Source organism: Ursus maritimus, unplaced genomic scaffold (assembly GCF_017311325.1).
Source record: "Ursus maritimus isolate PB19 unplaced genomic scaffold, ASM1731132v1 scaffold_2, whole genome shotgun sequence".
Classification (NCBI taxonomy): domain Eukaryota; kingdom Metazoa; phylum Chordata; class Mammalia; order Carnivora; family Ursidae; genus Ursus; species Ursus maritimus.
Window position 1 is genome coordinate 37,128,752 of NW_024424452.1, and position 15,420 is coordinate 37,144,171.

Below are 15,420 nucleotides of genomic sequence, written 5' to 3' on the forward strand. Positions count from 1 at the left end.
GGGGGGGGGGGGGGGGGGGGGGGGGGGGGGGCTACATCCGCCTGCATGTGGAGCCAGTTCACTGGGCTCAGAACTTCCCGCGTGCGTCACACAGGCTTCTCCCCACTTGCAGGACCGTGAGCACCAGGGGCCTCTCCCACCCCCTGCGTCCTCGCCACCGCAGAGCTCTTGGGGCTCCCTCCACCCCTGCTGCCCACGTGCCCACCCTGGGTGGGCGCAGCCCAGTCCGCCCCCGGCCTTCATGCCCGCAGCCTCCAGAGCGCGGTGCTGCCGTGTCCTGTGCACCGTGGGGTCCGCCTGAGCTCATTCAGACCACCTCCTTCTGCAGGAGGTGAGTGTCTCATGCACGCTGGGCTCCGGTCTCTGCTGCTCACACTAGAAGTCTAGGGAAATGCATTTCCCCCGGTTGGAAGGAGACCTTTAGAAACCCCCCGCTCTCCTTTCTGCCGGGTCTCACGTAGGACAGCCTCTCAGCAGCGCTGCGTGGCCATATGTGCCAGGTTTAAGCATAATGCTCCTACGTGACATGGGGCAGATTTCCTCTGGAGGAAAGTGACCACTGTCACGTGGAGGCCGCATACCAGCGTTCATGGTTAAAGCAGGAAAAACTGGTCCTGAGGGCTCATGGCAGGAGAGCGAGGGCCATCGTTCCACCCACGTGTCTGCCTGCTGCGTCCTGTCCCCCAGGTCAGCGAGGCTGACGGGGGCCCCCTCCTGGGCCTCTCCTCCCCGCCCTGCAGCTCTCTGCCAGCCACGTCTGCTTTCATCAGCCTGTGGCCGTGGCCGTGGCCAGGGTGGCCAGTCAGCAGAGAGGATGGGGATGCACAGAGAGGTAGCACATTCATCCAGACCACAGGGGACACCTGCGTGGCATTTACTGCAGGATGAGTGCCCCTCCAGCAGCACGTGGCCCATAGAGAGTGTCACTGAGGGTGTGTCTCGGGAGGGGACGAGGCCACTGCCTAGCAAGGCGCTTTCTCCGTGAGCGGACGGAGCGGAGCTGGCATCTTTGGTGGCAGCCGGAACGTGGGGATGCGGGAGGAGGGCTTGTGTCTGAGGGGAGTTTCCCATCCTGGATCCCAGGTGCACCGTGGCAGCCGCACACCTGGCCTTCTGATCAACCCGAAGATGGCCGTGCTCAGGCAGCTGGCCCTTCTACTCTGGAAGAACTACACCGTGCAGGTAGGCGCGCGTGCCCCAGTGCGCCTGGCCCCAGGAGGGGTGTCCCGAGGGAGGGCCCTGTGACCCCTGCCAGCCTCGTGCTCCCCCAGCCGGCGCCTTCCCTTCCTCTTGCAGAAGCGCAAAGTCCTGGTGACCGTCCTGGAGCTCTTCCTGCCCCTGCTGTTCTCTGGGATCCTGATCTGGCTCCGCTTGAAGATCCAGTCGGAAAACGTGCCCAATGCCACCATCTACCCTGGCCAGTCCATACAGGAGCTGCCCCTGTTCTTCAGCTTTCCCCCTCCGGGCGACGCCTGGGAGCTCGCCTACATCCCATCCCGGAGCGACGCCGTCAGGACCGTCACGGAGATGGCGCGGAGGACGCTGGTCATCAACATGAGAGGTGAGGTGTCCTCTGGCTCCCCTCCTGCCCGGCTCTGGGGGACGAACCCGGGTGAGCCTCCCCGGTCAGTGCCCAGACTCCACATCTGCCCTCATTGGTGGGTCATGCATTATAAATTGGGGACCAGGCTCTGAGGGCCGAGGGGAGCCACGTGGGTGACGACTGCAGCAGCTTGGGCCCTGGAGTCGCTGCCGACGTTTCACGGTGGGGACAGCTCTGGAATTCCATGGGCCGTGCCAGAGGCTTTCCTGGGATGCGGTTTGGGGGGGACAGTTCTAGAAAAGGCATCGGGAAGCCTGTTGAGGGACACGCGCCCAGTACACACACCTGTCCACTTGCCTCACTCTTTGCTTCCAGGATGAAAAGTGTTATCGCTTTTCCCACCTCTTCTTTGGCGTCTGCCACCCGTGGCCTGTTGAACGCCGTGTGGTACATGCTCGGGGGGAGGCTTGGCCCACATGGAGCGATGACGGGGAAGCCCTTAACATGGCGTGGGGTCTGATGATAGAGAAACCGTGTGACACACGACATTAGTGTCCACTCCAATCTTCACGACACCCCACGTGGCCCGAGACAGAGGCCACCCCATGCAGGGAGGCCGTCCCCGGAGGGCGCAGACCAGCTCTGCCTCCAGCTCTCCCCAGAAACGCCGCCACCCTGATAGCGGGGTGCCGCCCGTCCCTGCGGCAGCCAGTCTCTCTGCCCCCCACGAAAGCCTTCTGGACTCTGAGGACAGGGGTGTAAAGCCCTAGAGAAACCTGGACATTTGCAGTCTTTTACTGAAAATGACCCGAAATGGCCCAATTTCCAAGTAGAACAGGTACTTGGGCAACTTGCTGCTCTCCCACAGCTCGCGGCTTTCCCTCGGAGAAGGACTTTGAGGACTACATCCGGTACAACAACCACTCCTCCAACGTGCTGGCCGCTGTGGTGTTCGAGCACACCTTCAACCACAGCAGGGAGCCCCTGCCGCTGGCGGTGAGGACCCCGCCCTGCAAAGCCCCTCTCCCTCCCGAACCAGCCCAGCCTGTGAAGGCGCTCTGCCCACCCGCGAGGCAATGCCTGGCTTCACTATGGGGCCAGCATCACGGTGCGGGTCCTCGCCGAGGGCACTCTGATGCTGCTCTAGCCCGTCGGGCCAGTGCCACTGGGAAAGCCTAGAGAAGGCAGGCGGACCCCTTAGTCCTCCCACATGTCCCCTGTGCACCATCAAGGGTGGGGGGGAGCGGACACGTGGGACTTCCGGACAGCGGCAGTAGAATTTCAGTTAGATATTTAAAACACAAGCAGTCTTCCTATCTGATGGCATCAAGACCAGGAAACGATCCAATTCCTCCAGCGTTATTTTGGGGACTCTCCGCTGATGCTCAGGGACACCTCTGGCGCAGAGTTCTGGAGGTGAACGGCAAGACGGGGCTGGCGACAACACCCTGGGGGCGCACCACGGGGCTTCCTGTCCCCGCCCAGGGCAGGGCTACTTGCTGTGACGCTCCGGGACCCCGTGGACGTTGCGGGGGGCTGCGGGGGTGGGGAGTTCACGGTAACAAGCCCCTAAACTGTCTCTCATTGGACATGGTACTTGCTTCTCTGTCTGGATCCCTCAGAGCAGGCGGTTTTCTCTTTGTTCCCGTAGGTGAAATACCACTTACGGTTCAGCTACACACGAAGAAACTACATGTGGACCCAAACAGGCTCCTTTTTCCTGAAAGAGACGGAGGGATGGCACACCACTTCCCTCTTCCCACTTTTCCCAAACCCAGGACCACGGGAGCCCGCGTCCCCCGACGGCGGAGAACCTGGTGAGAAGCCGCGGCCGCGTCCCCTTCCCATGGCTGATGGGGATGGTCGCGGGGCCCCACCTCACGTCTCTCCACAGAAATGCTCCTTTAGGGCTGTTTGGTCTTGGTCCGGTAGAGGGGAGGAAGCATCTGGGAAAGCTGGCTCGGATGGGTTAAAACACTCCTAGGTCCGCAGAGGCGCTGTCCCCGAGGACGCGCGCTCGTGAAGGAAACCTCTGTGTCTCAGTCTTGAAGAGGCCGCAGTTGGTGTCACATCCACGGGTGTGGCCTCACACTTCCTTCCCTCCCAGGCCTTGCTGTGCACAGTCGTATGGGCTTCGGGAGCCCTGTGGTCCTGGAGCAACTGTCCGGGGTCTGCCTGTGCCAGTGGGGTGCTTTCTGAAGCCGGCTCGTGGCTCGTTGCGCCCCTCAGCGTCATGCGTGTTGGTCTGTCCCGTGAGGGCCGGGCAGGCACTCCGCATGTGCGTCTCCCCCGAAGCATGGCTGCCCTCCTGAATGGAGCTGGGGGTGAGCAAGGAGTAGCTGGGACCCCTCTGTGGGCCCCGGGCAGTGGCAGGGTGTTGTGGAGAACACAGGACTCCACCGTCCGCAGGACACAGACTGTGTTCAGGCTTTGGTGGGAAGAACCAGGAATGTCCTGAAACGGAGCCCCAGGCGGCCAGGAGGAAGGGAGGCTGCGGCCAGTGTTTAGAGACTGTCGCTGGTGCCTGGGACCAGCAGCAGGAGAGACTGTCATCCTGTTTTGGGGGGACACTTTCCTAAGTTTGGAAGCAGATTTCACGAGGTACAAACGCGAAATTTGACCAAAAAGGAAAAGCAAGTAGGAGCCTGGGGAAAACATTTCAGCTGAGGACAGGGGTCCACGTCTTTTTATGGTGAAGACTCGCTAGTCCACGCCAGTTACAAGCACACAAAGGTCCCTGAGCCGTGGCAGGGATGTGGGCCAGGCCCACAGCACGCTCTTGGCTTGCACCCCCAGCCCCGTGTCCACACGTCAGACCCACGGGGTCCCCGAAGGGAGTCAGAAGGAAGGAGATCTGCCTGCAGAAGGTGTTCCCCCGGCTTTGCTTACCGTCACAGACCTCCCAGCGGGGGGTGTGGTTGACCACACGTGATGGCTCCACTCCTCAGAGCGCGGAGCAGCCACAGCAGTGGTGATGACCAAGCCAGGCTGACGTGACAGAGCCTTGCGGGAGCGCGGCACGTGGGCCCGAGCCCCGCCTTGCCCCTCGCCGCCATGGGACTCCACTCCCCTGGCCCCATGGCCCTGGGTGTCCCATGGAGACATGGCCGGCTGCGCGGCAGGTCCATTGTGAAGATAAGAACTGACCCCCAACCCAGTGCAGCAGTGGGTGACGTTCCCCGAGCACCTACCGCTGTCGCAGCTGTAAAAGTCTGGAACTTGAGGGAGCCCTGGTGACCCCCCACGTGGGGGTGGGGTGTCGTACTGCTTTTCTCTTCTAGGGGCTGGGACGCAGGCTGCTGGCAGTTCCGTGTTAGAGGACGTTGGGTATTTTAAACATCACTGTATCTTATGAACGAGGGTGCCTGCACCCATGTGCCCCTCTCTGCCCTCTGCTCTCCTGAGGCTGTGCCCACTCCTTCCTTAGGCTCCCTGTGGCAGGCCGGGCTCTGGACTGGAATTCCTCACCCCCCGTCTGTCACTCTTCCCAGGCCTGTCTCACCGGCAGAATTTTATTACAGAGCATATGGCAGGGGGTCACAGAGGGCCAGCAGAGAGCACAGAGCCCTCGGAGGTCTGAGCAGCGGCCTTCGGTCTGTGACGCCTGCCTCCCTTCGAGGCGCTAGCTTGGGTGGATGGAAGTAAGGCTGCTACTCAGCGGGCCTCAAGATAGCAGGATTACTGTTCATCATCCTGGGGGGCCCGACGTGGTCACTGATGTCCTCCAAAGTGGACGAGGGAGGCGGGAGAGAGGGTCAGACAGATGCTGCCTGGCTGGCCTTGGGGGTGCGGGAAGGGGCCGTGAGTCAGAGATGAGGATGGCCCCTACAAACTAGAAGTCCGGGGCCCCCATGGGGCATTAGGTGGTGGTGTTCCGTGGCCCTGTCCACCAGGGAGACCCCGGTACAGCTCAGGGCACACGGCTCCGTGAGCGAGCAGACCGCTTGATGTGGCTTTTCCCGTTGCTCCGCGCTCAGGGTACATCCGTGAAGGCTTCCTGGCCGTGCAGCACGCGGTGGACAGGGCCATCATGCAGTACCACGCCAACGCCTCCGCGCGCCAGCTGTTTGAGAAGCTCACGGTGATTGCGAAGAGGTTCCCTTACCCGCCGTTTATTTCGGATCCCTTCCTGGTCGCCATCCAGTACCAGCTCCCCCTCCTGCTCATGCTGAGCTTCACCTACAGCTCGCTCACCATCATCCGGGCCGTCGTGCAGGAGAAGGAGAGGAAGCTGAAGGTAGAGGTGCTGAGCCATAGGTGCAGCGGGCGTGGGGTGAACACCCACCATGGCACCAGCGATCTCCAGCTTCTATGAAATCAAGCCCGGTGCATCCAGGTCTTTAAAACCCTGACAAAGCACCACATGTTGGTGAGACGTTGGAAAGACCACGGTTTGGATGTGCTGGGTCAGGCAGGATACAGCACTGAAACTAATTTCAGCGGTTCCTGTTAACTTTTTCTGTGGCCGCTATAAAGTTCTAAATTATGTACCACTCACATCCAGTATCTGCTGAACAGAGCCACCCTAGAGAGGCCACGCATTTCAGTTCATGGCTGTGCAGAAGGCCGGTTCGCTCTGCACGGGTCAAGCACAGCCGTAGGTCTGCACTGCCAGGCACAGTGGGGCGAGGGTTAAGGAGTATGGAAGGTGTCCTTGTCTTAATGAAGTACACCTGCACGAGAGCGTCACCCATAAATTCATGCCGACGACACTGCTGAAATCATCCAGACTTTATTTGAAGCTCTTCCTTTGGCAGCGCCTGTGACACTTAGCGTATTCTCAGAGGCACCACCTGTGTGATCATGGGGGCTTGTAAGCTGCTGCAAGAAGGGGGCCAGGAGAGGGAACGGGCTGTTGTCTGCGTGGGCGCCAGACGTGACGGCAGTGCAGTGGTGTGACGTGGATGGGGGGCCAGGAGAGGGGACGGGCTGTTGTCTGCGTGGGCTCCAGACGTGACGGCCGTGCAATGGTGTGACGTGGACGGGGGGGCCGGGAGAGGGGACGGGCTGTTGTCTGCGTGGGCTCCAGACGTGACGGCCGTGCAATGGTGTGACGTGGATGGGGGGGCCGGGAGAGGGGACGGGGTGCTGTCTGTGTGCACGCTGGACGTGACAGAGGTGCAGTGGTGTGATGTGGGGGCCGGGAGAGGAGATGGGGTGCTGTCTGTGTGGGTGCTGGACGTGTTGGTGGTGCAGTGGTGTGACGTGGACAGGGTTGGCAGCAGATGTAAAATGGCTCAGAAGCAAAGGTTTATGCCCACTGGTTCGTGGATAAAACCAACGTGGCGGAATGTTGAATGATCGTTGAATCTAAGTGGAGGGTGGGAAGCACGCAGTGTGAGGGGCAAGGTGGGCTGATCCAGCAGGGAGCGGGGCGGGCATCGTGGGGGGGCCGTACCTAAGATGGGAGAGAGAGAGGAGGAGGACGAGGGATGATGGCACACGGAGACGAGGTGAGCGTGTGTCCTGGCCTTTGGGCTGTCGTTCCCTGCCAGCTGAGGGCGACGGCGCGTCCGCGGGGACGCACAGGCTCATACAAGCACGTGCATGGGCTCTCTCCCCAGGAGTACATGCGCATGATGGGGCTCAGCAGCTGGCTGCATTGGAGCGCCTGGTTCCTCCTGTTCTTCCTCTTCCTGCTCGTGGCCGTCTCCTTCGTGACCCTGCTCTTCTGCGTCAAGGTGAGTGTGGCCTCGCGGAGAGCGTGGCGGTCGCGTGGATGGGAGAGCCAGGGGCGCCGCAGCACCCGGGCAGCCCCAGCCTCGCCTCAGGGCTTTCAGGGCGAGTCGGCCCTTCTCCCGCCCTCACCAGTTTCCTTTGAGGCCGGCAACGGTTAAGGTCTCCCTGGTTTTGTCCCCACCTCCCCCGCCACGGCCGTGTGACCCACGGGACGCCCCGCGGCACAGGTGAAGAAGGACGTGGCGGTGCTCACTCACAGCGACCCCTCGCTGGTGCTGGTCTTCCTGCTATGCTTCGCCATCTCCTCCATCTCCTTCAGCTTCATGGTCAGCACCTTCTTCAGCAAAGGTGAGCGTCCTGCCCCCAGGACCGCGGGCGCCTCGGCGGCCCCCGTCTCTGGAAACCTGGCGCCTTCCTTTGGGGGAGTCGAAGCTGGAGGGGGCTGTGCTCTGCTCTGCTCACTCTCAGGGGGGTGCCTGAGTCGTTCTTTCCCGGAGCTCTGCAGGGGCTGCTCCATGTCTTCCACTGCGTGTGCAGAGCGGTCCCAGCCTTGCTCTCCCACCTGCATAGTGTCCTAGCCTCCCCGCGGGTGGGCCTGTCCCTGCCCATGGGCGCGTCCCCGTGGTGGGTTTGTCCCCACGGGTGGGCATGTCCCCACGGACAGAGGTGTCCCTGTGGCACTTTGATACTGTGGCCACAGGTGTGCCCCCCACCAGTGGAGGTATGGTGTTTCTTTTTTTACTGCTGCTGTGGTCTGAGGACTCATGTCTTTCATTTCCACGCAATCTCACTCACGTTCACCAGAGTCCATGCTCGGCGGTCGCGGTCCCTGTCTTCCACTAGACCTCCGCTGGAGCCTCTCGCTTTGTCCTGTGTCTTCATTCTTTTTCTGTTGCTGCAAAACACACCTAACAGTTGGCCACCGTCGCCATTCTTGAGCGCACAGTCAAGTGTCAGGAAGCACGTCCACACAATGGTGTGACCGTCCCCACCACCCACCCCAGAACTCTTCCATCTTCCCAAACTGAGGCTCTGCCCCCCAAACACCGACTCGCCGTCCCTCCCCAACCCTGACACCCGCCGTCCACTTTCCGTCTCTGTGGCTGTGGCCACACTAAGTAGCTCGCATGAGTGGAATCACACTGTACGTGTCCCTTGGTGGCTGGCTTCTCTTGCTGAGCCTACTTTCTTGGGGGCTCATCCCCGTCAGTGAGCGGATGTCGTAAAGCTGCGCAATACTCTGCTGTGTGGACGGGCTCATTCTGCCCACCCACCCGTCCACACGCACGTGGGGTGCTTCCACACTTCAGCGCCTTGAGTCATGCTGCTTTGAGCGCGAGCGTGCAGCACCTCCTGAGACCCTCCAGTTCGGGGGCGGGGGGCGTGCCCAGAAGTGGAATCGCCAGGTCGTGTGCTGATCCCATGGTGCTGGGGAGGAGTTGCCGGGCTGTCTCCCACAGCCACGCCACCACGTTATGTTCCCGCCCAGAGCGCATGGCGGCCCCACAACCTCACCAGCGCTCATCTAGTTCTGCTTTGGGGGTATTTGGATGGTAGCCATCCTGGTGGGTGTGAGGCATATACCCTGAGAAGAGGAGAGGCCACAGGCCGAGCCTGGGGTCCCCCGGCCCCCGGGCCCGCATCCCCATGCGATGGCCGACACCAAGAGGGGTGGGCAGCCCAGGCTCTCCCCTGCATTCAGCACCCGTGTCTTCTCTCCATCCGTAGCCAACATGGCGGCTGCCATAGGGGGCTTCCTCTACTTCTTCACCTACATCCCGTACTTCTTCGTTGCTCCCCGATACAACCGGATGACTCTCAGCCAGAAGCTGCTCTCCTGTCTCCTGTCCAACGTTGCCATGGCAATGGGAGCCCAGCTCATAGGAAAATTTGAAGCGAAAGGTGAGTCTCTTCCTTCTGACGAGCAGCCCTTGCCAACTGAGTTACTAAGAGAGTGTGCTCAGGGCCTGAGGGAGAAACAAGTCACAGGCCAGAACTGTTTTCATGATTTTCGTGAAAGTTTCTCATTTTGTAAACATCACAGGGGTCAAATAAAACACGTTATTGGGCACATGGGCCACCTGCTCGGTTTCAAGGGTGCGGTCAAGCCTGCTTCTCTGAAGGGTGGAGAGGCCCCAGTTTAATCCTAAACGCCCACCTGCTGGGTGGTGTGCTCCCGGGAGGACCTTGGAGAGGCAGATGGGGCTGTCACAGCTAAGAGGAGGCAGGAGGGTGAGCGTGAGCTTCTGGTGCCCGTGACAGAAGCCGCGGGGGACGGACCTGCCCGTCTGTGGACACTGGGCCTGTGCTGCCAGGGCTCTCTGTCTCGGGCTGTGTGGTCTCGTGGTCTCGTGTCTCATAGTCCTGGCTGTTGTGGTTTCCTAGCGTGGGTCTGTGGGAGGAGGGAGGCCATGGATCATCTGTGTGGCCTTCTCTTTCATTAGAGCTGTTTTCTCCCGTGGTAGGGTCTTCTTGCACTTTGGCCTTTGAACATCTGTGTTTCTGTGTTTAACAGTGTGATAAATGTAGACTTTTTCAATGCACTGCCCCCTCCAGGGCTCAAATACTTTCTTAAAAGCCGTTCACCAAGAAGAAGCTAACTGCAGGGCAGCTCTTGGTCTTCAAAGTTCTACGCTGATTTTACTTAAAACAAACAAACTTCTAGTTGCTTGAAAGTGACCAAAGCCAGAGCACAGCCACTGGGAGCCAATAGAGGGTAGCTGGCCACGCGGAGGCCATAGGCACCATTTGGACTGCGGTGTTTCAAACCAGATGGAAGGCAAGACCTGTGGAGCTTGATACATGTCTCGAGTGCTCCTATTTTTTGGAAAGATTTGTACTAAACATACACTATTCGTGTGGGCCTCCCCTGAATCGTAGATCTGTACCTGTGTATTTGTGCGTGTGCATACGTGTACCGTGTACATAGACACATGAGGATGAGCACGGAGGTCGTGCTGTGTCTTCCAGGTGTGGGCGTCCAGTGGCGAGACCTCCTGAGTCCTGTCAACGTGGACGACGACTTCTCCTTCGGGCAAGTGCTGGGCATGCTGCTGCTGGACTCCGTCCTCTATGGCCTGGTGACCTGGTACGTGGAGGCCGTGCTCCCAGGGCAGTTTGGCGTGCCCCAGCCCTGGTACTTCTTCATCAGGGTGAGTTCTGACGGCCCTGTGCCACACTCTGGCCACTTCCGTGGGGGTAGAGGTGCCTTCTGCCCACGCCCCGGACCCCTCCAGTCCCTGCTACGTGACCCTGTCCCGTGTGTGGTCAGTGAGCCGTGTGTCCCCAAGGCCCGGAGACCCTCCGCTGGCCAAGATGAGCCCTGCACTCCAGGGTCTGCGAGAAGGGGCTCACGCTGCCGTCACAGGACCTGCACACCCCACCCCCGGCCTCCTCTCAAACAAATACCCTTGTGGCTTTTCTGCCTATAAAGTTGTACAGCCTCTCGTAAAAATGATCCCAGCAGGGGCGCCTGGGTGGCGCAGTCGTTGGGCGTCTGCCTTTGCCTCAGGGCGTGATCCCAGGATCCTGGGATCGGGCCCCGCATCGGGCTTCTCCGCTGGGAGCCTGCTCCTCTCGCACTTCCCTTGCTTGTGTTCCCTCTCTCGCTGGCTGTCTCTCTCTCTGTCAAATAAATAAAATAAAATCTTAAAAAAAAAAAAATGATCCCAGCACAATCCCATTACCAGAGATGAACTGGGCTGACCCTGTGGTGTGTAGCCATTCGGATTGTTTTTCTATGCACGTGCATATCACGTACATATGCTTGTGTTTATGGAAAGGGGACAGTGCTGTAAAGATGCCTGAAACTTGTTTGTTTTTTAACCTAACTTAGCGATCTTAAATATAAGCATGTGGATCTGTTTATAAATATACTTTTAGATTTTTACCTATACGCATTTGTAAGTTTTGTTTTACTTTGTTGGATTATGTTGTCTGCACTCTGGGTAAGCCTGCCAGGGACTGTGTGCCCGGGCGGCAGGTCAGGAAAGAGGGTCCGAGCCTTTCCAGGGAGAGGAGGGAGGAGCCACATGCCCTTGGGCCATTTCGTGGCCTCAGGCCACGCCGAGCTGAGGGCCTCGTGCTGTGTATTCAGCGTGTCGGGGAACATGTCGCTGTTCATCACACACAAAATGAACCAGCACGGGCCAGCTACCCAAGACCCATCTGATTTCCACCCTAGCCCTCGTACTGGTGCGGGCACCCGCGGACGGGCTTAGGAAAAGAGGAGGAAGATGATGACCCAGAGAAAGCGCTCAGAACGGAGTACTTTGAGGCTGAGCCGGAGGACCTGGTGGCCGGGATCAAGATCAAGCATGTGACCAAGGTGCCACACCCCGTGGGCTGGGTGGGGATGGGGACCTCCCCTGCCACAGGGCGTGACACCTGCCACCTTCCCCAGGGCTCTCTCCAAGCCAGTGACTATCCCCCAGGCCTTGTTGCCCCCCGGGACCCCCTTGGCTGTTCTCTGACCAGCTTTCTGGACACTGACCACTCCCCAGGCTCCATCCCCAGGTCCCCAGGGACTCAGGCTTGAGTCAGCAACACACACCACCTGGACTAAACCTCCCGTTAGCTTTGCAGCAAACGCTTACTGTGCTCACTGCACGGGGGACGGATGTCAGGGACCTGCCCCCAGGCGTGGGGGTGGGGGAGGAGGAGCCGAGAGCGGTGGGGAGTGGCATGGCCTCCAGTCAGCCTCTGCCTGAGATTTCCCACCTCTGCACTGACTGGCGATACTGGACATGGGCTCCTGAGACCCTCTGGGTGGGCATTCCGGAGGGCAGTTGGGCGCGGGGCTTGGAGTCCAGGGTGCCCTCTGTCTTTGCTGCAGGTGTTCAGAGTGGGGAACAAGGGCAAGGCGGCCGTCAGAGACTTGAACCTAAACCTGTATGAGGGGCAGATCACGGTGCTGCTAGGCCACAACGGCGCGGGGAAGACCACCACCCTCTCCATGCTCACGGGTGAGGGGCCGCGGCCTCTGCTCTGGCAGCCCTGCTGCAGGCCTGCTCACCCACCGAGGCGGGAGCAGGCTCGCTGGCAACCTCACAGCCAGGGTGCTCAGTAGAATGAAGCAAAGCCGCATGAACGTGACCCGGGCTGCTCTCGTGCTGAGCAGTGGAGTGTCCATGCTGAACTCATATCTCCGGGTCTTCTGCTTGGCCCTAGGTCTCTTTCCCCCAACCAGTGGACGGGCATATATCAACGGGTATGAGATTTCACAAGACATGGTTCAGATCCGCAAGAGCCTGGGCCTGTGCCCTCAGCACGATGTGCTGTTCGACAACCTGACCGTAGCAGAGCACTTGTATTTCTACGCACAGGTGAGCCGGCGGCTCGGCGGCTGAGCGGACTCAGGTCACATGGTGGTTCCATGGCCTGCGTGCTTGCAACCCAGGGCATGAGCCCTCAGCCTCCCAGCAAACAGAACCCACTCTGAGCAGTCTTCGCACATCTGCAGTGGGAGGCAGGGAGGGACGTCAGGGCACCAGGTGCAGCTCACAGAGGGAAAGGGATGACACCGAGGACAGGCTCCTCGTGGACTGGACGGGCCAGCCTCCCAGCAGGAGCCCCTACCGGACCTCTCTGTCCCCACTGTTGCAGCTGAAGGGCTTGTCCCGCCAGAAGTGCCCCGAGGAAGTCCAGCGGATGCTGCACGTCCTCAGTCTGGAGGACAAGCAGGACTCCCTGAGCCGGTTCCTGAGCGGGGGCATGAAGCGTAAGCTCTCCATCGGCATCGCCCTCATAGCGGGCTCCAAGGTAGGCGGGTGGGAGGCCCCGGGGCGGGGCAGGGTGCACGCGGCACGAGCTGGCTGTGGCCCTGGACGCCTGCAGAGCAGCCTGGCCGGGGCAGGCGGCCACATCTGCACAAACCTGGAGGCTCACGGGGCCTCCCGCACAGCCAGCCTGGGCCCGCAACATGGCTTTGCCACCCCCAGCGGCCGCCACTCTGCCTGCAGGTGCTGATGCTGGACGAGCCCACCTCGGGCATGGACGCCATCTCCAGGAGGGCCATCTGGGACCTCCTGCAGCAGCACAAGAGTGACCGCACCGTGCTGCTGACCACACACTTCATGGACGAGGCTGACCTGCTGGGGGACCGCGTGGCCATCATGGCCAAGGGGGAGCTGCAGTGCTGCGGGTCCTCGCTGTTCCTCAAGCAGAAGTATGGTGAGCGGCCCCGGCGGGCCTGCCTCCCTTCCCCACAGGGCCCTGTCCCTGGCCTGGGGGCAGTTCGCTTCCCTGAGGGCCCCTGAGGCCAGGAGAGGGGCCACGACAGGAGGAGGGAGCGAGGAGCAGACAGTCTCCAGCTGGTTAGGATGACGTCCAGCTGTGCCCAGGGAACAGAAGAGCAGCCAAGCACCAGCTGAGGCCACAGAGACCAGTGGTGTCCTTGGAGAGACCACGCTCGATAGCACAGACATTCTTAAGCCAGCGGCCTGTGGCACAGTCCAGGGCCGGTGGGTAGTGCGTGGTTTGCCACGTGAGCATGGCTTCCTTTCTCGACGGCAGCTCACAGTCCCACACAGTCTACCGTGGCAGGTCCACCCAGATCCTGCCCACAGGGGAGAGCAAAGACAGAAGCCGAGCTCCCCTCCTCAGACACCCTGGGAGTTGCACACCTCGTTCCTACAGCTTCCCCCTCAGGCTGGAGGGAGGCTGGAGAGAAGGCGGCGGCGTCCCCAGGGCTCCCTTATGGAGAGAGCAGGGAGCACAGGTCTCGGAGACAGTTCCTGCCACAGCCTCTGAGACTTGGAGTCTGGAGTCCAGAGCCCTGCTTGGGCCTCACGTCCTTACCCTTGCAGCAACCCCCTCCCCAAGTCCGCCAGCATCTCTGCCCAGCTGGGGGCTGGAAAGCCAGGCCCTCAGGACAGTGGGCGCCCAGGGGCTCCAGGGTGCATTCCCCCCACTCTCTGGACACTTCTCCACAAGCCTGCCTTCACCGGGGGCCCGGGGAGACAGCTGCGTGGGAGACGGCATCACGTGGGGCTCCTCGGTGTCCAGGTGCGGGCTACCACATGACGCTGGTGAAGGAGCCTCACTGCGACCCCGAGGCCATCTCCCGGCTGGTGCAGCACCACGTTCCCAGTGCCACGCTGGAGAGCAGAGCTGGCGCAGAGCTGTCCTTCATCCTCCCCAAGGAGAGCACGCACAGGTGCGCATCCCGGGGCGGCACAGGCATGGGCTGGAGCAGGGGTACCGTGGGCCTCAGGGGCTCCAGGCTTAGAGTCCGCCCTCCTTGTCCCTGTCAGGCTCGGCCCACGGGGGCCTGTGACGGCACAGGGTGAACCAGCTTGCTGGGCCCGGCAGGCAGGCCTCCCAGTGCCACGGAGCCTGCGACCTTCCTATACCCGGAGGAGAGTGTGTGCCGCCCCCAACCCCGGGTCAGGCGTGCACGGCCACCGCTCCGAGTTCCTGTGTCAGGCTCGGAGCCCTGCAGACCCCTGGTGCAGGGGTGACAACCAGACTCTCCGTTCACATTCAGAAACTGCGGGGTGTAATTCTGGAAAGTACATTTCATCTTGCTACGAGCCCAGCTGACTGGTGTGGGTTTCATAAATTCACAGGGTTCCTGGACCCGGTCACGCTGTGACTTCATCAGCCTCTGTGCTGTGACCACACACTCATGTTCCCCCAAAATATGCTAGTGAATATTCTAGAAAACTCTTTGTCTGAACCTCCAGTGACACCTCCCCCCCCCCGGACAGAGTCCCAGTAGCAGGGTAAATGGTACCAAATCCTCTCCTAGAAAGGAGGTGTGCTGACTTCCCCGTCAGCGGGGTGGGAGAGGGTCTGTTTGACCCCATGGCTGCCAGCGTCCAGTAAGCTTTTTTGGAACATCTGTGTTGTGTTTTTCCGCTCCTGCCAGCGGGAGGCGGAGCGTGGCCGCTGCGCTTGGCTTCCAGGCACTGCTCCCTCCAGACTGTGTGCGTCCCTGCCCCTCGCTGGCGTGTCCATCGGAGGGCTTTATGTTCAACGTCAGCCATTTTTGCTGCGGTTTTTTTCCAGTTGGTTGTTCACCAATTTTGTGGGATTTTGTTTCCCACGCAGATACTTTAAGTGTAAGGAGTCGTACCTTTTCCCTTGTGATGTTTCCCTGGGAAGCGCTACCCCACAGTCAGATGAACATTCACCAGGTCCGTTGGGTTTGTTTTGTGCTTTCATGTGGACAAATATACGGAAAGCCCCACAGGCCC

General features: G+C 60.6%; 1 protein-coding gene across 1 annotated transcript in view; it reads left to right on the top strand.

The window, feature by feature from the left end:
- The first annotated feature begins 283 nt into the window (after nt 1–283).
- The window catches only part of ABCA3 (ATP binding cassette subfamily A member 3), a 29,707-nt gene continuing 14,570 nt past the window's right edge, over nt 284–15,420 (top strand). The window contains exons 1-16 of the mRNA XM_040635498.1: nt 284–331; nt 1,084–1,182; nt 1,297–1,561; nt 2,412–2,539; nt 3,195–3,360; nt 5,521–5,780; nt 7,108–7,224; nt 7,450–7,570; nt 8,951–9,124; nt 10,193–10,374; nt 11,406–11,549; nt 12,057–12,186; nt 12,392–12,546; nt 12,827–12,982; nt 13,183–13,393; nt 14,228–14,378. Coding sequence (XP_040491432.1) covers nt 1,129–1,182; nt 1,297–1,561; nt 2,412–2,539; nt 3,195–3,360; nt 5,521–5,780; nt 7,108–7,224; nt 7,450–7,570; nt 8,951–9,124; nt 10,193–10,374; nt 11,406–11,549; nt 12,057–12,186; nt 12,392–12,546; nt 12,827–12,982; nt 13,183–13,393; nt 14,228–14,378 — 2,414 coding nt within the window. The 5' untranslated portion in view covers nt 284–331; nt 1,084–1,128. The remainder of the gene's footprint in view (nt 332–1,083; nt 1,183–1,296; nt 1,562–2,411; nt 2,540–3,194; nt 3,361–5,520; nt 5,781–7,107; nt 7,225–7,449; nt 7,571–8,950; nt 9,125–10,192; nt 10,375–11,405; nt 11,550–12,056; nt 12,187–12,391; nt 12,547–12,826; nt 12,983–13,182; nt 13,394–14,227; nt 14,379–15,420) is intronic.